The sequence below is a fragment of the Agelaius phoeniceus genome, chromosome 23 (genome assembly GCF_051311805.1).
Source record: "Agelaius phoeniceus isolate bAgePho1 chromosome 23, bAgePho1.hap1, whole genome shotgun sequence".
NCBI classification, from domain to species: Eukaryota; Metazoa; Chordata; class Aves; order Passeriformes; family Icteridae; genus Agelaius; species Agelaius phoeniceus.
The window spans coordinates 6,700,549-6,726,002 of record NC_135287.1 but is presented as its reverse complement, the minus strand read 5'-3'; the positions used below and the strand labels follow the sequence as shown (position 1 = coordinate 6,726,002).

Here is a 25,454-nt window from a genome sequence, read left to right as displayed (position 1 = left end):
CCGTCTGTCGGTCCCTGTCCTGTCGGTCCGGGTCCCTGTCGCGGTCCCGGTCCCTGTCCGTCTGTCGGTCCCTGTGTCGGTCCCGATCCCTGTCCGTTTGTCGGTCCCGGTGTCGCTCCCGGTCCCTGTCCCCCTGTCAGTCCCTGTGTCGGTCCCGGTCCCGGTCCCTGTCCGTCTGTCGGTCGCGGTCCCCCTGTCAGTCCCTCTGTCGGTCCCTGTCCGTCTGTCGCTCCCTGTGGCGCTCCCGCCGCCCGCAGGGAGCGCGCTGCCCACACCCGTGATGGCGGCGGCGGCTTCGGCCGCGCTGCCGCAGCTGCTCGGGCCCGGCCGCGGCGGGCGGCGGGCGCTGCCTGCCCGTACCCGGCATGGCCGCCAAGGGGGCCCGGCAGCGGCCGCGGGCGGGCGGCGGGGACGCGGCGGGGCGGCGGCCCGAGCCCACGGGCAGCGAGGAGGCGCGGAACGAGTGGGTGCTGCCGGGGACGGAGCGGGGCTACCGGGGCTGCTGGGGCTACCGGGGCTGCTGGGGCTGCTCAGGCTACCGGGGCCACGGAGGCTGCTGAGGCCGCTGGGGATGCTGAGGCTACCGGGGCTGCTGATGCTGCGGGGCTGCTGGGGCTGCTGAGGCTGCTGAGGCCACCGGAGCTACTGAGGCTACCGGGGCTGCTGAAGCTACCGGAGCTGCTGGGGCCTCCGGGGCTACCGGGGCTGCTGAGGCTACCGGGGCTACCGGGGCCGGGGTTTACACGGGTGGTCCGTGCTATGGGGACGGTGCCGGAGCATCCCCGGCCCGGCTGCCTTGGGGGTGCCGAGGGGCTGCTGCTGCTTCCTTGTGAGGGGACCGGCATCCCCATCCCTCCTGCACCCTCAGCCCTTTGCTCGGTGTCACCTTGTGAGGGGACCGGCATCCCCATCCCTCCTGCCCTACTGCCCCCTCAGCCCTTTGCTCGGTGTCACCTTGTGAGGGGACCGGCATCCCCATCCTGCCCTAATGCACCCTCGGCCCTTTGCTCGGTGTCACCTTGTGAGCTGTGATCTTGTAGCTGAGTTTTCTGCTGCATATTTGTAATTATTTTTTTTTTGTACCTCCTCCGCTTTTGGATTAGATCATCCGGGAGCAAAGCAGGGCACGTCTGGGCCCCTGAAGGATCAACAGCTTTCAAGTGTCTGATCTCAGCCAGGTTCTGTGCAGCTCTGCTGAGCAACATCTCGGATTGTGACGAGACATTTAACTACTGGGAGCCGGTGAGTCCCTTCCTGCCCTTGGGATTGGCAGTTTGCAAATACCCCTTTATTTAGGACACCTCGTGCTCTCTGTTTCGGTTTCCAGTTGGCTTGTGCAAATGCAGATTTATTCAGAGCCTTGTGCTGATCCCTCTGTTTCAATAAGAAATATTTTGCTCTGGAAACTGTCTGCTTTGTGGCAAAATCTCTGCTTTGTGTGCTGCTTGTTAATTTATTTCTTTGATCTCTCTTTGTAGACACACTACCTCATTTATGGGAAGGGGTTTCAGACCTGGGAGTACTCTCCTGCCTACGCCATCCGCTCCTATGCTTACCTGTGGCTCCATGCCTTGCCAGCCTGGTTCCATGCCAGGGTTCTGCAAACCAACAAGGTAAATTTGGTGTGTGGAAGCTGCTTTTGAGAGGAAGAAATGTACATTTAGTGTGTGGGAAACAGCTGTCCTGTTTGGTGTTGAAATTGAATTTGTGTTTATAAAACATGGTTGAAATTTACTTCATTTTTATAAAACATGGTTGAAACTGACTCCATTTTTATAAAACTGGTTTGTTGACAAACCTTGACCTCCCTGGAAGGATTTCCAAGGGTTTGTGGGTTTCCCCTGATGTTTTACAAGCCCATTTTGTGTCCTGTGCCTCATTCAGACTCTCTCTGTGTCTGCTAGGTTCTCATCTTCTATTTCCTGCGATGCTTCCTGGCCTTCCTGAGCTGCATTTGTGAACTCTACTTCTACAAGTGAGTGTCAGAGTGTCTGCAGGGGGTGTGTGGGAGCAGTGTGAGTGCCAGGGACAGTTCCTGCCACAAGAAATAGGCTTTGAGGCTCATGTGTAGATGAGAAAATACCAGTTCTCATGATCACTCACTGAGGTGTTGGTCAGAACGTCACAATTAGGAGAAGATTGCACTCCCAGATCTCCCACCAACACCTCTACTCCAGCATTTTGTTGACTCCACTCGTTTCCTCACTGCTGGCAGCAAGCAGGGTGGGAGTGTTGCAGACTGAGGAGAGTCTGGTGCTGTGTTTGCTTATCTCAGTGAATTTGACTGGAGCACACTGATTGCTGCTGTCTGCAATCTCTCTGCCAGTGCTGTTTACATCCACTGAAATCAGTAGCCCTAACATGCAATTATTACCTTGTCTAAATTGGATTTTTATTTTTACCTGCTGCCTCTTGATTCCTGATTTTTAATCCACTACCTTGCATGAGTTTTTTGTTTGTCAAAAAGCCACAGTTCATCTCCTTAAGCTAGAGCACTGACACCTATTTTCTCATCCACATTCTGATGTAAAGAGGTGAACTGTGGCTGTTTTGCATGGTGGGGTTTTGTGAGGGGTGAGGGGATGGATGGAAGTGTGCAGCAGTGCAGCCACAAGCTCCTGAGATTTGCACAAGCACAGCTGGGAGAATCCAGGCCTCACCCAGAGTTTTTTACTGGGGTAACTCAGGGTCTGGAACCCCAGGAGAGGCAGCAGCTGAGTGTTGGGAATGCCCCAGCTCAGAGCTGTCATGGGTTGTTTGTGGTTCTGCATGCCTTGGTGCTGCTGACTTTTCCCTGGGGCTGTTTTGTGGTACCTGTTTCTCTGCTGCTTCCCCAGGGCTGTGTGCAAGAAGTTTGGGCTGCACGTGAGCAGGCTGATGTTGGCCTTCCTGGTGCTCAGCACGGGCATGTTCTGTGCTTCTGCAGGTGAGTTGGCTTGGCACTGGCACTGACAAAGGTTCAGAGAGAAGAAAATCACATCTCCAGGGTGCTCTTTGTTGTATTCCCATGACAGAACAAGCACTGATTCAAGTTTTGTTCTCTGTGTTACAATTTCCAGGCCTGTTTCTGTTGCTGCCTCCTGTTTTTTAATATTTGCAGTGCCTTTAAACAGGCTCTTGGCCTGCCTTCCTTGGACAGCCTTTGTTCTAAGGAAGGAGCTGGCACTTTGGCACTTTGGCACTTTGCCTTTGTGTGCTGTCCCCTCTGGCTGGCTGTACCTGTTTTCCCAGCCGCTGTAAGACCTGCAGCAGGCGTTGTGTGAGGTGTGGGGAAGCTGTGCTGACCTTTAATCCCCTTGTGTTGCAGCTTTCCTGCCCAGCAGTTTCTGCATGTACACCACGGTGGTGGCCATGACAGGCTGGTACATGGACAGGACCTCGGTGGCAGTGCTGGGGGTGGCTGCTGGGGCCCTGCTGGGCTGGCCCTTCAGCGCAGCTCTGGGGTAAGGAGCACTCTCTGCCCTTTCTCAGCTGCTTTTCACCTGCCTGGGGAGAGCCAGCTTAGCCAGCTTAGCCCAGGATCGTTGCTACAGCCTTCCTGGCTTTTGGAAAACTCAGGTTGGGCAGATTTCCTGGCATTAATTCGGGTAAAACCTGGGCTGGATGATGAATCTGGAGTAGGAGCAGAGTGGTGGTTCTGTCTCTTGCTTTGAAGGGGCAGCAGAAGCTGCAGTGGGGTTCTCAAAGCCTCCAGCTGACAGCTGGTCTCTCTTCCAGGCTTCCTATTGCCTTTGACCTGTTGATCCTGAAGAAGAGGTGGAAAAGTTTCCTGAACTGGTGTGTGGTGTCCTTGATCCTGTTTTTGGTGAGTGCCTGCCACTGTGCTGGTGTTCACAGGGGGCCCAGGATGAGGGAAGAGACCAGGATCTGACTCCATGGTTCAGAAGGCTGATTTATTATTTTATGATATGTATTATATTAAAACTATACTAAAAGAATAGAAGAAGGGATTTCATCAGAAGGCTGGCTAAGAATAGAAAAGGAAAGGAATGATAAGAAAGGCTTGTGACTGACCAAGACAGTCTGAACCAGCTGGGCTGTGATTGGCCATTAATCAGAAACAGCCACATGAGACCAATCCCAGATGCACCTGTTGCATTCCACAGCAGCAGATAACCATTGTTTGCATTTTGTTCCTGAGGATTCTCAGCTTCTCAGGAGAAAAAAAATCCTAAGGAAAGGATTTTCCATAAAATGTGTCTGTGACATGCCACAGCACAAAGAGGGAATGGATGGCAACACAAGGAATGAGTTCCTTTAGGAAAACCTGCTGGAGCTGCTGCACTTTAACCAAAATCTGCTTTTCTCCAGGTGCCCTTGGTGCTGGTGGACAGCTATTACTATGGGAAGCTGGTGGTGGCACCTCTCAACATCGTTTTGTACAATGTCTTCACCCCTCATGGGCCCGATCTCTACGGTGAGTTTGGGGTACCAAGCCAGGGAGGCAGCCCGAGGTTTCCTGGCTGCCCTGACTCTCGATTTGCAGGGCTTTTTGTGCCGTGTCCTACAGCAAAAGCAGCTGCCAGCTCCTGTTCCTGCCAGCTCCGAGGGCTGCAGCTGCTGCTTCTGGACACGGGATGTCTCTGTCGAGCTGGCAATGCGCTCCCGGTTCCTCCAGCCTGGGAGCTGTGCTGCTTTCCTGCACTTTCCACTCCCGTGAAACTGCCAGGAGGTGTCTCACTGGCTGTGTGGCCCGTGTGTGTTTGTCAGCTTGAATCAGTCCCTGGCTGCTGCTCCTCGCCGTCAGGCTGCAGAACTTTGGCAAAGTGAGGAATGGTGCAGAATCCACACTTCCTTCTGTCCATATCCTGCACTTCTAGAGGTGGAAATCAATTTCTAGCAGGGCTTCAGAAGGGCTGGCAGAGACCAGGGGATGCCTGCAGCATCTCTGTGCTCTGTGTGAGGCCAGAGGAGCTGTTCCAGGAGGGCTCAGCAGTGGGGAGAAGCAGCATCAGGGCTTTCTCTGGCAGCTGGCACTGAGGGGCTGTTCTGGGTGGTGCTCAGTGCTGATTTGTCACTTGTGCCTGGCACAGCAGGACAGCAGCTGCTCTGCCAGGGCTCTTGGCCTCTGCAGGAAGGCTCTGAAGTGTGGGGCTGGGAGTTTTGTGTAAGTAAACTCCAGGCTCTGTCTCTGATAGGTTTTGGCAGGGCCTTGTGCCTGACCTTTTCCACACTGGTGCATGAGTTGTTTCCAGAAGCCTCCAGGGACCCATCTGTCCTGAAGAGTTTTATTCACAGTGACATTCACACAACATCCTCGGGCTAGTAAAGGAGCCTGCCTGGAATTGCTCTTTAATGCAGTGTGGCCAGGACAACGCTGTGTGTTTAGAGAGCTCCAAAACACTGGGGAAAAATAACACTGCCAGGGGAGATGAAAGGCTGGCCAATCCCTCTTGGCTCTGGACGCTGGGATTTCCCAACGTTCACATGATGGGGGCAGAGTCACCAGCCCAGATCATCTCCAGTGTAAGCACTGCAGTGTTTGTGAGACAAGGTTCAATTAATTTTTTTTTCCTCTGTCTTTAGCAATATGCTCCCTCTACATAAATATTGTCTGTGCAATTAATATTTCCCTGGAGTGATTTGGTTTCTACAGCCAAGGGAAAACAGCTGCCAAGAGTACATCCCTGTTTCTGAGGCATTGGGGTGGTTTTGTGTACTTAATTTGTGACCAGAGTTTTGTCCCACTTTAGGAAGCTTTATTCAGCTTGGGTGGAAGGTGCTGGAGCTGCTCTGTGTGCGCCACCTTTCTCTGTGGAGCCCTGCTTCTTCAGCAGAGTGAGAATAAATGAAATTCAGTGAGCAGACTGTTCACTGTAGCAGCACTGAATCAGAACGAGGGCTGTGACTCATGACCAAATTATTGCAGCTTGGTTTCTGCTTGCCAGCTGCAGTTCCTGCACTCAGGCTTCAGCCCAGGGTGGGGCTCCTTGTCCCAAACCTCTTTTACAGCTCCCCTGCTCTGGCCTGAGCTGCCCTCACCATTCCTGTGGTCAAGGTGCAGCCTGGCTAAATTTGATTCACTCCTGAGTTCTGGAATTGCTCCTGGGGCCATTCCCAGACCTCAGAGTTCAAAGCATTTTCTCACTGGGGTCTGACAGAGCTTCCAGCTGCTTTTCCCCATGGAACCACCGTGCCAGGAGCTGCCTGGGTGTTCCTTTCCCACTGCTTTCACCAGTCTGTCTCCTGGATCCCACCCCTGCCCAGCTCTGGGATGTGCATCCTTGCAGGAACATTCTCCAGCTCCTCTCCTGCTCTGCAGGCATATTCCCTTTACTGGAGAGCTCTCAGTGCCTCTGCCTGCTTCAGAGATGATGTTCTGGGCCAGAACTTCTTGCCTGCAGTGGGGTTGTTCCTTTTTGAGGCTGCAGTTCACCTTGAGCCGTGTGGATAAGAAGAATAGAACCCCTTTTGCCCTGGGAGGCTTTGAGCCTGAGTGCCTCTGAATGGCTGCATCACCAGTGAGCCAGCCTGGTGCTCTTTGCCTGCTGTGCACTGTTCTCTTCTCTTATTTTCCCCCTTTTTATTTTATTTTTTTTTTTAGCCTCTCACAGAGAAGAAAATCCCTCATTGGAGAATGAGGGGAGGCTCCAGTGCTTGTTTTTTCTGGGCAATTCAGTCACACTGCAAAAAAATGTGAGCGAGCAGCTTTTCCTTTGGTGAAAGCCTCAGAGCAGCTGCTCTGTTTATTAGCAGTGTTATCTGGGCTCTGTTTGGATCATGGAGTTGTGTTTCATGGAGTGTCCTTCACTCCTGACCCCCAGGCTGCCAGGTCTGAAACCAGAGCAGAGAGAGGTGAATTCAGGGTGAATTCCCTTTGCTTTCCATTTCAGCCACAAAGGTGACAGGATGGTCCCTGGACTTGCCCTTCAAAGATTTAGAACTTTTTTATATAATTGCTGTTTGCTTTCCGAGCTGATAACTCAGGGTTTCCTCTATGAACCCAAGCTGCTTGGCCAGGCAGTGACTCCAGGGCCATGTTTGTGACATCCCCAGTGCAGCTTCTCCCCTTTTTTTAGCTGCAGGAGCTGCAGAACTCTCGGGTTTTCCTTGCTGCTATTCAGTTGTCTGATTAATTTCAACACGGACCCGATGTAAGTGGCTCTGATTGCAGGAAATTGCTGTGGCATGTGACACATGTCACAACAGTGCAGTGATTAAAGCCCCCGCGTGTCATTTACTGGCTGATTGAGCTAATCACACTGAGAGAGTGGGAAATGTGTGGAGAGGAACTGGCATTCCTCATTGTTAAGGGCTTTAAGCATCCTGAATTAAGAGTCTAAATAAATGACAGTTGGACTGGAGTTTCTTTCAGTTTACATCCTCCAGAGCTTGCAGCCAGTTCCCAAGTGTGGAGGCAGAGCTGCCTGGCTCCTGTTTGTGTCAGAACAGGCTGAATTTGGGACATTTCAATAGTGCTGAGTGAAAGGAGGGACCAAAACCAGCATTTAGTGGCAGAGTCTTTGTTGGGGTGAAGGGAGAATACAGACTCCTTTCCTTCTTAATCCTTTTTGGTACCTTTTCTGTTGCTGCCAACCCAGAATGAACATCCTCACTCCAGAATTACAGGACATTGTGTGGTTTTCTGTGACTCCTCTGCAGTTAGGAAGAAAGAATGAATTTGGGGTCAAATTTCCCAGTTTTACAAGTCTCCACCTCTGCTTCCTTGCTGTCCTTCTGAATGCAGGGCTGAGCTCTCTCTGTGGCACAGAGTTCTGCTGGCTCTGGGGTTCATGAGCAGCACGTGGAATACTGGCTATTTTTCACCCTCAGATTAAAAATAAGGAGAAATATAATTTCTGAGCAGGAAGACAGTGGAGTTCCTTGGGCAGGGGTGAGTGTGAGATACTCACACAGGGCTGTGTCAGGCAGAGAAGGGCCAAAGCTGCTGCTCCATCCATTCATGCTTGTGCCTCAAACCTTTTTTCTTTTCCTTTTTTCTCACCCTTCAGGTACAGAGCCCTGGTACTTCTATTTCATCAATGGCTTTCTGAACTTCAATGTGGTTTTTGTGCTGGCCCTGCTCGTGCTGCCTCTGACCTGTCTGATGGAGTGTCTTCTGCAGAAATTCCGTGGTGAGTGCAGGGTTTGCCTGCCCAAGGGCAGCTTTTCCTTACTGGGAGTGAACCTGGGAGCAGGGAGAGCCTTTGGAGCACCAGGAGAGTTCCTGGAGCTCATTAAGGTTCAGGATTGTTCCTTGCCTCCACCTCAAGAGGAAAAATGTGTTAAAAAAGGTGAGCCTGACAAGGTTCCTGAGCTCCATTGTGACATTTAATCCATCAGGAGTGGCCCAGTCAATAATCCTGAAGAGGGAGGAAGCTGAACCTGGTGTTGTTCCCACCTTGTCTGCAGCTGCAAATGGGTAGAAACCTTTTGGGATTGAAGCTGGGCTGTTCTGGGCACTGTGGGTTTTTCAGCTGCCAGGACTGAGCCCTGCTCTGGGAAGTGTCCCTGTGGGTGTGGATATACTGAGAGTTTAAAAAAACAAAAAAAAAAAAAGAAGAACCAGAATATTCCCTATTTCACACTGGGCTTTTTCTTGAACAAAATGACATCAGTTTGAGCACATGACACTTGAGAGTGACTCCAGAGGGGAAGTGTAAATTCCTTTCTGCTGTTTTCCTAAGGAAAATTCATCAAGGCTCAGCAGCAGCCTCCAGATCCAGATTCATCAGTCCAGTCACTGCTTTGCTCTGTTTTTTTGGGTTTTTTTTACTGACTACAACAAACAGTAACACAATCCTCGATGAAAATGTATGTTAAGGGGTGTTTGCTTGTGTCTGTTCCTTGGCTGTGAGTGACAAACTCTCAGAAAGCAGTAAAAGCTCAGTAGGAGCTCCTGTAAATGCAAGATTTCCTGCTGTTCACTTGGTGTTCTTGTACTTAACAGCAGGAGCGACTCTGCCAAGTGCTTTGTTCTTATTGTCTGTGAAATGCCGGTGGCTTAATTGCTTAACTCTGCTGTTGGGAGTAGCGAGGGGTAGGAAAGGGACTGAAAATTGTCAGGCAGTGTAGAGCCCTCCTCAGTGTGACTGAAATTCAGGGTAATTGTTGTTATTTTTGAATCAGTTATTTCCTCCGTTCGGCAGAAGGCGCCTGGGAGACCTCTCCCGGTGTTATTTTTGTAATGAGGCAATGAAGGCTGGGCAAACTTCGGGCTCTAAACAACCATTTGGGAGGGGAAGGGCAGCTCCTGAGGAGGCCTTTTCTGATCTTTGTGTGTACAGTGCCCAGCAGGAAAGGCAGCGCTCCTGTCTGCCTCCTCAGACCTGGCAGCTCCTGATGGCTTTTGTGTCTTCTTGGATCCACTCACTCTTGTTTTCTGCTTCTGCTCTTCCTAAGGCCGTTGGAATTGTCAGTATTGTAGGAATCTGCAAAAGTCCTCTGAGGAGAATGCCCTGCTGGCTGTTTGGGGTGTGTTACCTGGGGTTTTGGCAGCAGTGGTGCTCAGGACAGGGCGTGTTTGGGTCTCCAGAGGGGGGATTGTGCAAGAGAAGGAATCCTTGCATTGCTCCTTTGCTGAGGTTTTGTTTCCTCCAGTTCAGAATCTGGGCCGTCCCTACTGGCTGACCCTGGCTCCCATGTACATCTGGATCCTGATTTTCTTCAGCCAGCCCCACAAAGAAGAGAGATTTCTCTTCCCCATCTACCCCCTCATCTGCCTCTCTGGTGCTGTGGCTCTCTCTGCTCTTCAGGTAAATTCCAGTGGTTTTTAATAAACAGCTGAGAATATTTCCCAGCTGTTATTTCATGATGACTTTGAGTTGTTCTCCAGTCCCAAATGGGAATTCTGGAGTTGTGGTGCTCTAGTGCCAGCAGCACCCAAAATCCAAGAGGTTGCTGAGGGTTCAGTGACCTGCTGATGGAATTGTGCCTCCTTGGCTGCTCAGCTCCAAGGGCAGGAATGTGGGTGTGTGGGAAATGCATTTTGATGTGTCTCAGAAGGAATCCCTCCCTCACTGGGCTGAAAAAAAAGGCAAAAGGATCTCATTTAAATGTTGGGAATTGCATTGAACATTTGCAAGAGCCAAAAACTGGATGTTTAGTAAACATCACTTGAAACACTTCACAGAGCAAAGCACTAATAGAGACTGATATAAACCTTCCCAAAGCTCAGAATTATTCATCTCCTGCTGTTCAAAAGGCTCAGGAATGCAGCCAGGAGTCCCTGCTGGAGCCTGTTCCAGCTGTTTGGCCTCACCCTGCTGTGCAGCACTGCTGCAATTCCTGCCCACCCTCAGTCCCTCATCCTTCCTCTGCTCAGGTGCTGTTCTCACCCTGGATCTCCATCACTCCCAGATGGGTTCCAGTCCTTGCCTTCACACAGGATCCAGCTTGGAATGGCACCAATTTTCTGGCTCTGACTGAGAATTCCTCTGTGCTCTCAGAACATCACAGAGCAGTGTTCATTTATTTTTATTGTAACTATGGCTTGAGGAAGGTTTCCTGTACATTTCTTGCATATTTTGCCACTGTTTGATGACATTTTGCCCAGTATGGAGCATCCAGCTGAGAATCTGGAGCTGATTGCCCACCAGCAGGACAAGCTTGTCACTGTCCCCCTCCAAACTATGTGGATGTTATGAGAAAAATGCAAACAGGACAAGAGAAGCAGAAAGCAGCTGAGGGTAGGGAGTGAATAACCACTCCTGCAGAGCAGCAGGGAGGGACCAAGGCAGGGACTGGATGTATTTCCTCCTGGCTATTCCCAGAATGGCTTTTTAATTGAAAAAAAAAATGAACCTAAAGGGCTTTTCTTTTTATCAGTTTTTCTTTTTATTGATTTTTCTTTTTATCAATTTTTCTTTTTATCGATTTTTCTTTTCATCGATTTTTCTTTTTATCGATTTTTCTTTTCATCGATTTTTCTTTTATCAGTTTTTCTTTTATCACTTCCAGAGTGACTTGTGTTCAAAGCTGGACGCAGAATGTGCTCTGTGGTGTTTTATTCACTTCAAAGCTGTGGTTTGTGCAGGCAGGGTAAACAACCAGAGGTCACTCTGGAAATCTGGGTCATGGAGCTTGTGTTAGGCAGGAGTTCAGTCCAGCATGGAAAATCAGGTGAGTGTGCAGGGAACTTCTGAAAGGAACTCTTGCCCCTGGTTTACCTGGGAGCAACCAAGCTGGAGCCCCTGAGAGAGAACTTTAGTCCAGAGGCCTTCCTAAAAGCATAAAAAGCACTGAAATACCCCAAATTATCACTTAAATAAGACCAAACCCTATGAGCTTCTGTCATTTTGCTGGCTCTGAATTAAAAAATCTGGTGGGGGATACACTGTTGTAAGAGCTTTATGAAAAAATGAGAACTTTGCTGAATGGATCAGAGTTGGAGTAACTTCATATTGTCTCTCTTTTTTTTTTAATCTCTTCCCTGAGAAATGTTACCACTTCATCTTCCAGCGCTACCGCCTGGAGCACTACACAGTGTCCTCCAACTGGCTGGCCCTGGGGACTGTCCTCCTCTTTGGCCTTTTGTCACTGTCACGCTCTGTTGCCTTATTCAAAGGTTGGTGTTTCACATTTGCCCTCTGCTCTCCTGGCTCCGGGGCTCGGGGCTGCACAAGTTGTGCTGTAGAAAAGGGAAATTTCGTGAGAGACTGAGCTGAAATCCCTCAAGGAAGAGTTTAAGGGAGTAAAGCAGGGTAAGACACAGGATTCCCAGCAGGAAGGAGGAGGTTTCATAATGTGGACTCCTGCTGGATTCCCCCACAAAGGTTTTGCTTGAAAACCTTCAAATTATGTTACCTGTGCCCTGCAGGTAAAATAATTTATTGAGAAGTTTGTCCTTGAGAAGTTTGGGTGTTGTTGCTGCAGGGGAAGGAATAAATTCTGCTGGTCACCATTAATTAATTATTAATTATACATTCATCCATATATATGTGTGAATGGGTCACCAGAATTACAAAAAAAAATCCTTAAAAATTTTAAGGATTTTAAAAAATCCTCGGGTTTTAAAAACCCTCTTCACCTTTCACCAGTAAACTCCACTGATCTAAAACCTGACTCTTTTTAAAGGAGATACTTCAGCCTTCAGATGGATAATCCCACTTGGAAAAGCATTTTCCTATGTAAAATGTGAATTAGGTGCATGAGTCCTTAATGGAGATGGAATCAAAGCCTTCCCACCTCATCAGTATTTTTTTGAGGGTTTTGGTGGCCATTGACAGCCAGGACAGGGAAATGTGAATAAAATTGGTAGGGGCACCAAGGGTAAGAGGGGAAGCTTTGAATCCAGCTACTTCTTAGCAGAGACCATTTCATTTATTCACTGAGTTACCAGTTAAAAAATTATACATGAAACAACTTCTGCAGGCTTTAATTAAATAACCCTTCTTCCTTTAACCTTAATTATGATGTTCTGCCTCCCACAGGCTACCACGGGCCCCTGGACCTGTACCCTGAATTCCACAGGATTGCCACTGACCCCAGCATCCACACGGTGCCAGAGGGGAGGCCAGTCCATGTCTGTGTGGGAAAGGAGTGGCACAGGTTCCCCAGCAGCTTCCTCCTGCCAGACAAGTGAGTGCTGCCATGGGAAAGGGGCAATTAGGGCAGGTGGGTAACGAGGGGCACAGTAATGGGTGTGGGGAACCCTCAGGAATTGGATCTCTGGTGTCACCAGCAGTGTCATAAACAATATTAAAGCACCCAGATAAAGGATTCTGAAGGTTTTTCATCAGAAAAACTGGCCCCAAGTTCCTGGGAGTCTCTGGTGTGCCTGGGGATGGTGTCCTTGGTTTTGGGGGCTCAAAAGTACCCAAATAAAGGATTTTGAAGGTTTTTAATCAGCACACTGGCCACAGGTTCCTGGGGATCACCTGGGGATGGAGTCCTTGGTTTTGGTGCTCAGAAGTACCCAAATAAAGGATTCTGAAGGGTTCTGATGAGCACACTGGCCACAGGTTCCTGGGGATCACCTGGGGATGGAGTCCTTGGTTTTGGGGCCCAAAAGTACCCAAGTAAAGGATTTTGAAGGTTTTTAATCAGCACACTGGCCACAAGTTCCTGGGGATCACCTGGGGATGGAGTCCTTGGTTTTGGGGCTCAGAAGTACCCAAATAAAGGATTCTGAAGGGTTCTGATGAGCACACTGGCCACAAGTTCCTGGGAATCACCTGGGGATGGAGTCCTTGGTTTTGGTGTCAGAAGTACCCAAGTAAAGGATTCTGAAGGGTTCTGATGAGCACACTGGCCACAGGTTCCTGGGGATGGAGTCCTTGGTGCTGGTGCTCTCACACCATGCTCTCCCTGCTCTCTGCAGCTGGCAGCTCCAGTTCATCCTGTCAGAATTCCGGGGCCAGTTGCCCAAACCCTTTGCCAAGGGGCCCTTGGCCACCAGGATCATTCCTGCAGACATGAACGACCAGAACAAAGAGGAGCCATCTCGATATGTAAGGATTTGTTCTGCTTTCTTTCCCTTACCTCACTGGATAATGGAAATTATTGCAATGCCTCACAGTGGATCTCCCCGTTTCTGCTGGATAATGTAAATTAATTCAATACCTCTCCCCATTTCTGCTTCCTGGGGAGTTCCAAAGCAAAATTGGTCCCTCTGCAGCACTTGGAAATCTCCCCATTCTTGTGAGTGGCTTCTGTTTGCCTTTCATCTGCCAGTTTGAAGACATAATGATAATAAAAGAAGCAGCAGAAGTAAGAATTCCTAATTACTGCAGTTTTGGGTTTAGTGTAGTGTGTTAATGTGATCACAGGAATGAGTAATTTGAAGTCCCCCACAGAAAATATTTGTCACTGAGCAGGAATTGAAATTTTCCTCTTTTATTTCTTTTTAAATATAAAACTATTCATCATATTTTCAACTGAGGAGGAGGAACTTAATTTGGAACTTAATTGCATTAATGGGAATCTGTTAAGATAATGTATATTGGTATTATTGATTTATTTCCTGGTTGAACTAAACAAAACACAGATAGGAATGTCTTAAAATTATTGCTAGCTAGCAATGTTTAAAATTACTGACAGGTTCAATCTTGGCAGTCTTCTGGGTTAAAATTCTTATTTTGAGGCTCATTATGCAGTTACTGGAAATGGGAAGGAGGCGTGTTCCCACCTGAGAGGAGCTGTCTGCTGCAGTGCATTTAATTTATGAAATCTTTAACTGGGGCTTATTTTTAGCACAGACAGCTGGCTGCTCCAGCCTGTGACTAATAGAGCAAAACACACTTTTGTTTCATGCTTGCTCCTTAATGTCACCCTACAACTTTGTTCTTTCTCATGCAAGCTCAAGGGCCTAGGACTTGAGAAATCAGAAATTAAACAGGAGCTTAAAACTCTTACTTTTGGCCTGCTAATTACACCAGGAGATCAAGATCTTTCCCCAGATTTAGTGAGTACCAGCATATTCAGATTTTTTTAAAGAGTAGAAGAATAATTAGCAAGAACTGGTGAGGACTGTGAGAGGGGATAAATCTCAATAGCACGAGGCTGTTGGTCATTTAAAGGGGAGAAAACAAATGGTTCAGGAGGATTATCTGAGCCATGGATAAAGCCATTAGTGGCTGTGATCTCACTGTTTCAGGTGTGAGTATCTATTACTGCTCTGCTTGGAAATGGAAGAGGGAACCTCAGTGTTCCTGTTGCTATGAGACACTGGGGGAAGAGTGATTTGATCTTGTTTTGCAATCTCTCTTTCCTTAATCACATCGAGCTGCACTTACCTTGCACTTGCCCAGCTGGGGAGGTGCATTTGTCTCTGAAAGTGCTAAGAAACAGATAAGGAATATTATTTCTTCCCAAGATACATCCAAGCAGGACCAGCAGATTAGGCTGAAAGCTGCTAACAGCAGCTGCCTTCAATGAAAAGGGTTTTAAAGCATTTTCTCCTCACTTCCAGCAGCCTCCAGACCCCGTGGCAGCAGCAGATGTGCCCTTAGCTCCAGCTCTGGGCTGTTCCCACTCCTGTCAGCCAGGGTGGGATCCAACTCAGCTCTCTCCACTTGGCAGAGCAGTGGTATCAAATAAAGAAAGAGTGGGAGGAGGAAGAGGAAAGGGGAACAGAAGAGGAGAGGATGTAGTTTAGAAATCCCTCACAGCTTTGTTCAGTAGAACGAGTTCCTTTCTTTCATTTCACGGTCTGGGCATCACCCAGGTCTTGTGTAAATCCCAAAATGAATGCAGAGGTGCTGTGTTGGCCCTCAGAGCAGGAGGAATATCATCCTTGGCTTCATTGTAATTGAAGGAATGTGAAAATACAAGGGAAACGTGGCTTGCACCTGGAATTTGGAGTCAGGGCAGCATTTAGGATGAGACAAGTGAGGTCCTTGAGGCAGCAACTTGTCTTTCTCTGAATGATTCTCCATCACTTCCAGAAAAACTCGGTTAGTGGTTTGGGAGTCCTTGTGCTAATGAGGCAGAGCCTCTCCCAGGGCCTGGAATGTTCCTCTCACACAGAGCACAAAGTGGATTCAGCATCCTCAGCTGCGTTTCCTGTGGTGTAATTTCATTTGCCACTCAGTTGTGATGCCACAGAGCCATCTGCTATCCACCTAATTAAATTGTTTCCAGCCTAAATTGTTACATCAAACCCCAAAGGTGCTTCAAGAAGGGGATCTCAAGCATGGCCAAGAAAGTTGGCAGTAAAATTTTGTGGGAGAGTGAGCTGAAATCACTCAAGGATGAGTTGGAGGGAGTAGGGCAGGATAAGACACAGGGCTCCCAGCAGGAAGGAGGAGGTTTCATAATGTGCTCTCCTGCTGGATTCCCCCACACAATGAATGGGGTCACCTGTGTCCTGCACAGAGCTTTCCACCTGCTGCTGGGAGTGCAGCCCCTTCTGATTGCTGTGAGTGAGCACAGAGCCTAAAGCCAGCACTGTCTGTGTCCCTGCAGATGGACATCTCCAAATGCCACTACCTGGTGGACTTGGACACAGCAGCAGAGACCCCCAGGGAGCCCAGGTACTCCTCCAACAGGGAGGAGTGGGTGACCATTGCCTACAAGCCATTCCTTGATGCTTCCAGGTAGGATTTGCACTTTGGAGAGGGAGGGATGGGGCAGTCTGGGATTTCTGTTTGCCAAAGTGGACAGGGAGGAGAGATCCATGGGCAAATGCCAGCTTGAAATGCAATTCCCAGCAAAATGGAGCCTTTGTCAAACTCCTGCTTGCAAAATTTATGACCTAAGTTGCTTTAGAGGGTGAAACTCTGGGAGGAGGGTGGTGAGGAATATTTTTATAAAGAAATAAACAATTTCTTTATAAAGCTTCCTGCTGAAACCATGTTTTTTGGGAGTTGCTTTCCAAAGAAATGAGGTGGATGTCACCTCCTCCCAGGGGACTTTTCCCTCTGTTCTGTCCCAGCCAGATTCAAGACAGGCATAAATCATCAGAGGGGATGAGATCTGAAGAATGTTCTGGAAGCTGGCAGAGAGGGGAGGCAGTCAGCAGGGCCACACCTTGATGAGGCACCAGAAAATCCATGGGAGAGATCCCTGCTGGAGTGTGTCCTGCAGAGCTGTGCTGCTCACTGAGCACCTCGCTGCAGGCTCTGGGATCTGCTCCAGGCTGGCAGGGAGTGGATCAGGGCTGGGAATGATGTTCCTGCATTCCTGCAAACACAGGAACACTCCTCAGCTGCACCAGGATGTGATTTAGCCCTTCAGAGCTCCTGAAGGTGTCACCCCAGGACAGAGGCTGGAAAAACCTCTGTACCAAACCAGCCCAGAGTTCAGTGCCCTCCTGTTTTCCATGAGGGACCCGATTGCTTCCTGCCTGGGCCCTGCAGGGAGTGGGGCTGGGAAGAGCAGGGCAGGGATGGGGCTGTTTGGGCAGCTCCCAGGAGGGCTCTGGTGTTCCCAGCTCCCTGACACAAGCAGCTTTCCTTGGCAAGGGCTTCCATGAGCTGCATTTTCCAGGACAACCTGCTGCTACACTGGGGCAAGGGGGAGGTGGCCAATGACTTTTATTAATGAGGCAATTGAGGCATCAAAGGCTCTCCTTGTGCAGAGGATTTGCCCTTAAATGTGCATTTCTGCTTTAAAGCCACATTCGTGTGTTCTCACAGCTGCTTTATCTTGCTTGCCTGATCTCTGGAGCTGAGTTGAGGTTTCAAGTTTGCAGCTCTGCGGTTGCAGAGCAAGGGGCAAAAAAAAAAAACCAACCCAAACCATGGAGCACCTCCCCAGCTCAGCCCAAAGCGCAGCTCTTGTGTGAAAATCAATGAAATCAGTGCAATCAATGACCCCAGCAGCTCGGTTCAGTCCTGCTGCACTGGAGGCTCTGGGGCTCACTGTGAGTCTCCCATTGACGTCAGCGAGTGCAAATGTAAATCTCAGCTGGCTCTGATAAATGCTGCTGCTAATTGAATTAGAGAGCACTCCGAGCCACCAGCTAATTATGCTCCTCAGGAAGCTGCTTTGCCAAGGTCCATTTAATTCTATATTGGCTGAATGCTCCGAATCTGGCACAGAAAAGGGGAAATATATCACAGCTCCCCTCTGAGGAGCACATATTTTCCAGCTCTTTAGGGCTGAGCTGTCTGCTTGCTCCAAACACTTGGGTTTTCCATCAAAAAAAAAATAAAATTCTCCGTGCAAAATTAATGATTGGGTCACCTTGCAGGAGCATAGCATTGATAAGAGGCTGTCTTGTTCCCTTTAATGCTGTTTTCCTCGGGTTGTTTTCCATATTTTTGTTTTTAAAGTCGCTGAATTACTTCTGAAATGTGTGTGTTGGTACAGAACTTAACCTCCAGAGGAAGTGCAAGCATTAAAGGGCTTTCAGAGAGCTTTGATCATGAGCTTCTTGTGGCTGGGAGGCTCTGGGACCCGCCCAGGTGGCATTGGGACCTGTCCTTGTGTCTCTGGGACCTGCCCAGGTGTCTCTGGGACCTTCCCAGGTGGCTCTGGGACCTGTCCCTGTGACTGGAACTGGCCCAGGTGTCTCTGGGACCTGCCCAGGTGGCTCCGTGGCAGAGTTCAGCCTCATTCCTGCCATTCCCTGCTCTGCTCCTGCCTCTCCCAATCTCAGGTAACAAAATGCAGTTTTAGGAGGGATCTCTCACCAGTGCAGGTGTCCAAGTGCTGCCAGTCCACGTTAGTCTGGGAATCTGGGAACATCTGGAACATCTTCACTTGGGATTTCCTTCCATCCCACAACAGCTTCCTCTGGCACTGCTGGAGCAGCTTTTGAGCTGTTTCTCCTGAAATTCAGGCAGACACAGGCTTAGCTCTAAGGCTCACTGTGCTCCCAGCTCTGGGAGCTGCTCTGTCCTGCAGCAGTGCCTCTTTCAGAGCCCAAAATCCCTGGCAAAGCAGCCCCTGCTCAGCCAGCCTGGAGCAGCCCTGCTGCTGGGAGCCGAGTGCTGATCCAGGCTCCACACACTCCATCTCCGGGGGACAAATTTAGCAGCAAATGCAAATAGAACATTAAATATATTCCCTGTCATCTGTCACCCAGCCCCTTCCGTGTGCCATCTGCTGTCTGAGGTGGCTGAGCTGACACGGGGAGGTGACAGGAGGTGAAGGTCCCCTCTGTCTCTGAGCTGGGGAGGCTGCAGGAGCTGCTGGTCCCAGCTGAGCCCAGCCAGGCTGTGCCAGAGCCTCGGCAGCCCCTGGGGAGATGCAGCTCCCAGTGGCTGTTCCTGCCTTTGTTTTTCTGCTGCGTTTTTGAAAGATCTCCAGTGCAGGCAAACAAAACACAATCCGTCTTTCTGATGGGGGAAAAAAAATTAATAAAATTCGCTCGAATTGGGTGTGCAGAGCAGCAGAGCTGGGGGAGAAGTGGCCAGCAGGAGTGTGCCATCCCTGAGCACTCAGCAATCCAGATCTCAGAGCTGCTGCTGCTGCTTTTCCAAGGTTTCTGTGGCTGGGGTGACACTTGTGGCTGGCAAGGTTGATGTTTTCCCATCCAGGTGATCTTAAAGACGCAAAAAGAGCAGCTGTGGTGCTGAGGAAGCAAAGCTCTGCCTCAGCCCCGATTTCAATGGGTTGCTCAGATTTTTGAAGCCTCACCAAGCTCAGAGCTGCTGCTGAAGGAGGTTTTATTTGTCCACTTCACACCGAAACCCGGACCGTACCATTAGTGAGAGAATCCATTCATTCACAATGCCCTCAGCCAGCACAGCTCCAGCAATTAGCAACCCAATCAAAGGTCCTAATTTCACCCAGACATCATTAAGCCCTCCGTGCTCCACTGGTCCCGTTTTTGAAAGGCTGTGAAATGCCAGCTCCCAGCCCTGGCAGGGCGTGGGGTGAGTGTGGGTTTCGAGCTGCCCAGCCCTCTGTAATTCAATATTTCCACAGAAGATCGGCTCCAGAGCCAAACTGCAAAATGCCAGTGCCCACTGGAGCTGCTTTTTGCTTCTCAGAGAGGCGTGGGGGAAAAAGGATGGGATAGAAAAGAGGAGATTCCAGGGGAAAACGGCCCCTTCACCTTCACAGTGCCCCGAAGGACAGAGCTGTGTGACCCCCAGGAGCCCCTGCTTGCTGATATCTGGGATTTCATGTCTTTCAATAATTACAGTTCAGTTGAATTTCTCTCAATAATTTCAATACTCCATAATTACTCTCAGTAATTATCTCCCTGCCCTCTGTCCCACTCAGTCCTGCTGGAAATGGACGGTGGGCACGAGGTTGTGTTGGATTTGTGTTGAACCCCGGATAAGGAGGGAATTATGAATCTGACTCCATGGTCTCAGAAGGCTCATTTATTATTTTATGATACTATATTGTATAAAATAATACTATACTAAGATTTCCCTCTAATATATAATCCTCCCTTTTAATTTTTAATTCTTAGGGAATTTAGGGGTTTTCCTTCCCCATTGTTTCTTTTATCTTTCAATATCCCATTTCATTTATCAGCAAACCTAAAGTTTATTTGTAAAAGCAAATCTCTTTATCCATTCATCAATCAGTGGAATCCTTCCCATTGTTTCTTTTCTCTCCCAGTGCTGGTTTTATCCACCAGCAGCCCCACAGCTTGTTTGGAAATACAAATCTGCTATTCCTCTCATAAATAATACAGAAAGAATACTTACAGAATGCTAAAAAGGTAATAATGAAAACTTGTGACTCTCTCCAGAGTCCTGACACAGCTTGGCCCTGATTGGCCAAAGAGTGAAAACAACTCACAACAGAATCCAGTGAAAGAATCACCTGTGGGTGAACAGTCCCCAAACACATTCCACATGAGCACAACACAGGAGAAGCGAGATAAAATTGTTAAATTAAAAAAAAAAAAAGATAAAAAATAAAATAGATAAAAAATAAAATAAATAAAAATAAAATAGATAAAAAATAAAATAGATAAAAAATAAAATAGATAAAATAAATAGATTTTTTAAAAAGATAAAAATAAATAGATGAAAAAATAAATAGATAAAATTGTTTTCCTTTTTCTCTGAGGCTTCCCAGGAGAAAAATCCTGGGCGAAAGGGATTTTTCAAGAGATTTCTCAAAGGGATTTTTGCAGAGAACGTGAATGCCACACAGCCTGGACTCTTAGACCTGTGCCAGCCAGCTCTGGTGGCACCAGGAGGAGAGGGTTGGGCGCTGAGGGATGATTTATTTTATTTTTCCTTTCCCTTCCTGCTGCCCCAGGTCCTCGCGGCTGCTGCGCGCGTTCTACGTCCCGCTGCTGTCGGAGCAGCACACGCGCTACGCCAACTACAGCATCCTGAAGGCCCGCAGGAGGCAGCCCAGGAGGAAACTGGGGGGCTAGGACACACCTGGGCCGGCCAAAATCCCACCCAGAGCAGCTGCTGGCACTCCTGGAGAGCCCCCCCGAGGGAAGGATGGGGCTGGGAGGGTTCCCTGAGCAGCCCTGGCAGCCTCCGCTCCTCTGCCTCGAGCCAGTGGAAAATCCAGCAGCCACCTGTGGATGGGGTGTCCCTGCTGCTCCCTGTGTCCCCTCCTACACCAGAGAAGAGTAAAATGGAAAATGAAATGGGTTATCCCTGCTGCTCCCTGTGTCCCCTCCTACACCAGAGAAGAGAAAAATGGAAAATGAGATGGGGTATCCCTGCTGCTCCCCAAACTTCCCTTACACGAGAGAAGAGTAAAATGGAAAATGAGATGGGGTATCCCTGCTGCTCCCTGTGTTCCCCTCCTACACCAGAGAAGAGAAAAATGGAAAATGAAATGGAAAATAAGATGGGGTATCCCTGCTGCTCCCTGTGTTCCCCTCCTACACCAGAGAAGAGTAAAATGGAAAATGAGATGGGTTATCCCTGCTCTTCCCCAAACCCCCCGTACATGAGAGAGGAGAAAAATGGAAAATGAGATGGGTTATCCCTGCTGCTCCCCGTGTTCCCTCTTACACCAGAGAAGAGAAAAATGGAAAATAAAATGGCCCTCTTATACCAGAGAAGAGAAAAATGGAAAATAAAATGGCCCTAGTATACCAGAGAAGAGAAAAATGGAAAATAAAATGGCCCTCTTATACCAGAGAAGAGAAAAATGGAAAATGAGATGGGGTATCCCTGCTGCCCCCCAAACTTTCCTTACACGAGAGAAGAGTAAAATGGAAAATAAAATGGAAGATAAGATGGGTTATTCCTGCTGGTCGCCCTGTTCCCTCTTACGCCAGAGAAGAGAAAAATGGAAAATAAAACACGGGGTGGCACCTTGAGGTTCTGCTCCAGGCTGCAAATGTGGGAAAATCCAGCTCAAATTCTCTCTGTGTCTCCCCCACCTGCCCCTCTGCTCTCCTCACCTGCTGTGGCTTTCACCCAGGGAATTTTTCTTTCAGGTAACGAAGTTTAGGAATTTTCCAAAGGGAAAAGGAGGAAGAACACCTGACTGACAGTGAACTGGAATGCACTGGATCTCCAGGAGTGAACCCTCGTGCACCACAGAGGAACAGCCAAAGCTGCTCTGTCCAGGAGACATTGCCAGGGAAAAACCTCTGCTTTTGGGAAGAAAGAACCAAACTGGGACAATTATGTGTTTAATGGGATCAATGTTTGTGTTATCTGTGAAGCCAAGTGTGTGTTTGCTATTTATAATGATTTTTTCAATATCCTTTGACTTCTGGACTTCAGCATCTTAAAAATTCTGGAATCATCCAGAGAGGAGAAGGATGAATCCTTTCTTTCTTAATTTTTTTTTTTTGCAGTTCTGTTTCCCAGAATAGCCAGGATGTGTTACGTGGGTCCAACATGCCTCAGAGCAGTGCTGTGCTTGTTAAATTTCCATTTTTAAATGTGCAGCATCACCAGCTGGATGGAGGGAGCTGTTTTCACTCACATGCCTGGAATTCTGTGGGATTGGGATTGGGATGGGATGGGGTGGGATTGGGGTGGGATGGGATTGGGATTGGGATTGGGATGGAGCAGAGGGAATGTTCTGCTGGGAATGTTCTGAGGGAATGTTCTCCTCCTTCATGCTGTGGCTGTGGTTGGGTTGCTCTGAGCAGGGGGCCTGGGGAGCAGATTTGGATGTTTGGGATCCAAAAAAGGAAAAGCTCTGGGGATCCCTGTGTTGGTTCAGGTGGTGGGTGCAGCTCTCAGCAGGGTGGGAGGGCTGGGATCCAACCTGGTCCTGCTGGGACAGAGCAGGAGGAGCTGGATGAGCAGCAAGGCTGGGCTGAATCACAGCATCAGCCTCAGAAACAGGAGGAGGTTCTGAATCCCATTAAGGGATTTTTTTCTTAATGCTTGTGCTGCAATCAGTGCCCTGCCTGGGGCCTGGATGGTCACACCAAGGAGGATCCCAGTGCCCCCCACTCCCTGGGGCAGCAGCTGGAAGCTGAGGCTCTAAATTCAGATTTAGGGGGTGTCTGAGTGGTGCCACCCCTGGGGAAATGCGGGTCCCACCTTCCCTGGGGAGCTCTGAGGGTTTCGTGCAGTGGCTGGGGAGGGCAGAGCTGGCACCAGGTTCTGTGTCTGTGTCTGTGTCCATCCTCTCCCCCCTCAGGGAAGCTCTGTGGTGCTGCTGAATCCAAACCTGGGCTTGCCCTGCTGGCTGCTCCTCCCTTGCTCACCCCTGAGCTGGAGTCACAGCAGGCACAGCCCGAGCAGGGATGGCAGCAGCTCTGTCACTGTCACTGTCACTGTCCCTGCCCTCAGCCCTGGCTGGTGTGGGCACAGTGCTGTGAGCACCCACTGGAAACCACTGTGCCTGCTCCACCTTCCTTTCCTGTTCTGGAGCTGATAACTTGGCCATAATTAGGAGTTACCAGCCTTTTCCAGAGGAACACAGCGAGTGTTTGTCCCAGGGAGTGAGCAGGGGCAGTGCTCAGCCCTGTGGGTTCTGCTGGGGAGGTGAATTGCTGGGTGAGTGTTAGACAGGACAGATCCCACCAACAAACAGCTTTTCACAGATCCCACAGGCTGCAAACACCTTGTGGGAGCACTGGGGGTAGGATGGTGGGGATGGACAGAGATGAGAGATCAATGAAACCAGGGCTGGGAACTTGGGGTTCATTGCAAAGGGCCAAGTGCAGGGCCCTGCTGGGAGCTGCCAGGCACAGCTGGAGCAGGAGTGAGAGAAGAGAGGGGGAGAGAGTAAAAGGGAAAGAGAGTAAGAGGGTAAGAGAGCGAGGTTCCCATTACAACACCATAAATCTCCTTCTGTGTTGAATATTCTAATTCTCACTGACCAATCTAGTACAAGATACAAATCCTACAGCATTTCCATACAGCCTATAAGAATCATTACATCACCATCCTGTGTTACATTTTAAACCCTAAAAACTCCTCTTTGGGCCCCTTCTGCCAAGCTGCAGGGTCTGCTCTGCCCCTTGGAGCTGTCTGCAAGCAGAGGGTGTTGTTCCATCAAAAGGGGATCACCTTCAGCAGCCACACCATTGTTTTCCAGTTGTTCAGTAACTGAGGGATCTCAAAGCTTGCTTTCATTTCAATCTCACTTACAGTTTCCATATTCTCCAGATCTTTTGCCAGGCAATCACATTGATAAGGCTTTCCTGTTTGATCTCCCCCAGCACACCTTCTCACAGATCTCACAGGCTGCAGACAAACATCTTTGCACAGAAAGGCTGAAGCTCCTGCATCCCCCCCAGCAGCTCTGGGCTGCTCCTCGTGGCATGGATGTAACCCCCGTCCAGCCTGAGGGCGTTCAGAGGAATCCTGTGTTGAAACGAGCAGCTTGGGCAGGCTCCGAGTGAGCAGCAGGGTGGGGAGCTGCTCCCTGGGATGCCCCAGCCTCAGAGCAGCCTGTCCAGGTGCTGCCCAGCCCAGCCCTGTTCTCTCCCTTGCACAAAGCCCAGGCTGGTTTGACCTTTCCTGTTTTTCATCCTCCCCCGGGAGCTGCTGGGGAAGCTCCAGCACTTGGAGTCAGCAGCTCCAGGGCTGTGGATGTGGCTGGGGGTGATTGCACCCTGCCAGCTCTGGGCTGGGCCCTGCCTGGTGCTCAGGGCACGGCAGGGTCGTGCTCTCACCCTGATTTTGGCTTTTCCACACCCCTGGCAGCCTCTGCAGCAGGTGCCAGGGGTGCTCAGGTGTGAGAATCCAAGGAGAGGAATTCATTCCCAGGTTTGGCTCCTTCCCTTCACAGCTTCCTGGGAATCTGCTCCCAGGACAGGAGCTCTGTGCAGCTCTGCCTGAATCACACCCAGCCCAAACCCTATTATTAGACTCTGCAAACTGCTGCCTTAGAGACAGCTTTGCTTCAAAACCCCCATGATTTTCTCTCTGCCTCTCCAAAGCTGGCAAGGCAAAGGGATCTCTGCTTGGCCAGCACCTGCCTGAGCTGCTGTGGGAGCCTCTCCCCACCTGAGCTCCTCCTTCCAGCCCCCCCAGATTCCAGCTGGGCATGGTGAGACATCCACCCCAATGTCAGCAGGGTGGCAAACCCCAGATCCCAGCTGTTTCTGGGATCCTTCAGCTCTCCTCTGCAGGCCATGCTCAGTGCTGGCTGCACTCTTGGACCTCTGTCCCTCCTTTCCAGCCTGAGGAGCGTCCCTGGTGGGGACCTTGGGGACCAGGGACAGAAAGGGAGGGAGGTTCCCCCTCTCCAGCCATGGAAATCACCTGGAAGAGCTGAAAAACGCCTTGAACACCTGCAGAACCACCAGGAACAGCTGAAAAACACCTTGGACACCTGCAGAACCACCAGGAACACCTGAAAAATGTGCATTTCTCAGGTTGTTCCCATTCAGGATATTCCATGAGCTGTTCTTTTTGCTGGTGAGTTCCCAGATGAGTTTCTGTGGACTCTGCACTCCCAGAGGGGGGATCTGAACTGCTGATGTGTTTTTGTGCTCTGTTCTTCACGCCCTAAATAGCCCAGGCCAGTTCTGCTCAGCTGACTGAGGTGCTGGTGCTGCTTGGACAGCAAACCCTGCCCAGGGAAAGTCTCACAGGCAAAAGCTGAGTTCCTGCAGCCTCTGCAGAGGAATCCCTCATCAAACAGGGCAGGGAGGGTCCAGCATCTCCCCGGGAGGAGCTGGGCTTGGTTTCCTGCTCTGCTGGAGCTCTCTGTGCTCCGCTCTGGCTCCAGGGCTGTGGAGAACCCATTCCCCTGCCATGGGAATTCCC

General features: G+C 49.8%; 1 protein-coding gene across 1 annotated transcript; it reads left to right on the top strand.

Moving 5' to 3' along the window:
* Window positions 1–280: 280 nt before the first annotated feature.
* ALG9 (ALG9 alpha-1,2-mannosyltransferase) lies at window positions 281–22,174 on the top strand. Its single transcript, XM_077189925.1, is given in 16 exon segments — window positions 281–330; window positions 332–463; window positions 1,104–1,242; window positions 1,479–1,613; window positions 1,905–1,975; window positions 2,838–2,926; window positions 3,308–3,443; window positions 3,718–3,805; window positions 4,312–4,417; window positions 7,953–8,075; window positions 9,541–9,695; window positions 11,377–11,506; window positions 12,372–12,519; window positions 13,262–13,391; window positions 15,847–15,977; window positions 20,557–22,174. Coding segments are annotated over 16 exon segments (1,884 nt in total). The 3' UTR covers window positions 20,678–22,174.
* The last annotated feature ends 3,280 nt before the right edge of the window (window positions 22,175–25,454 follow it).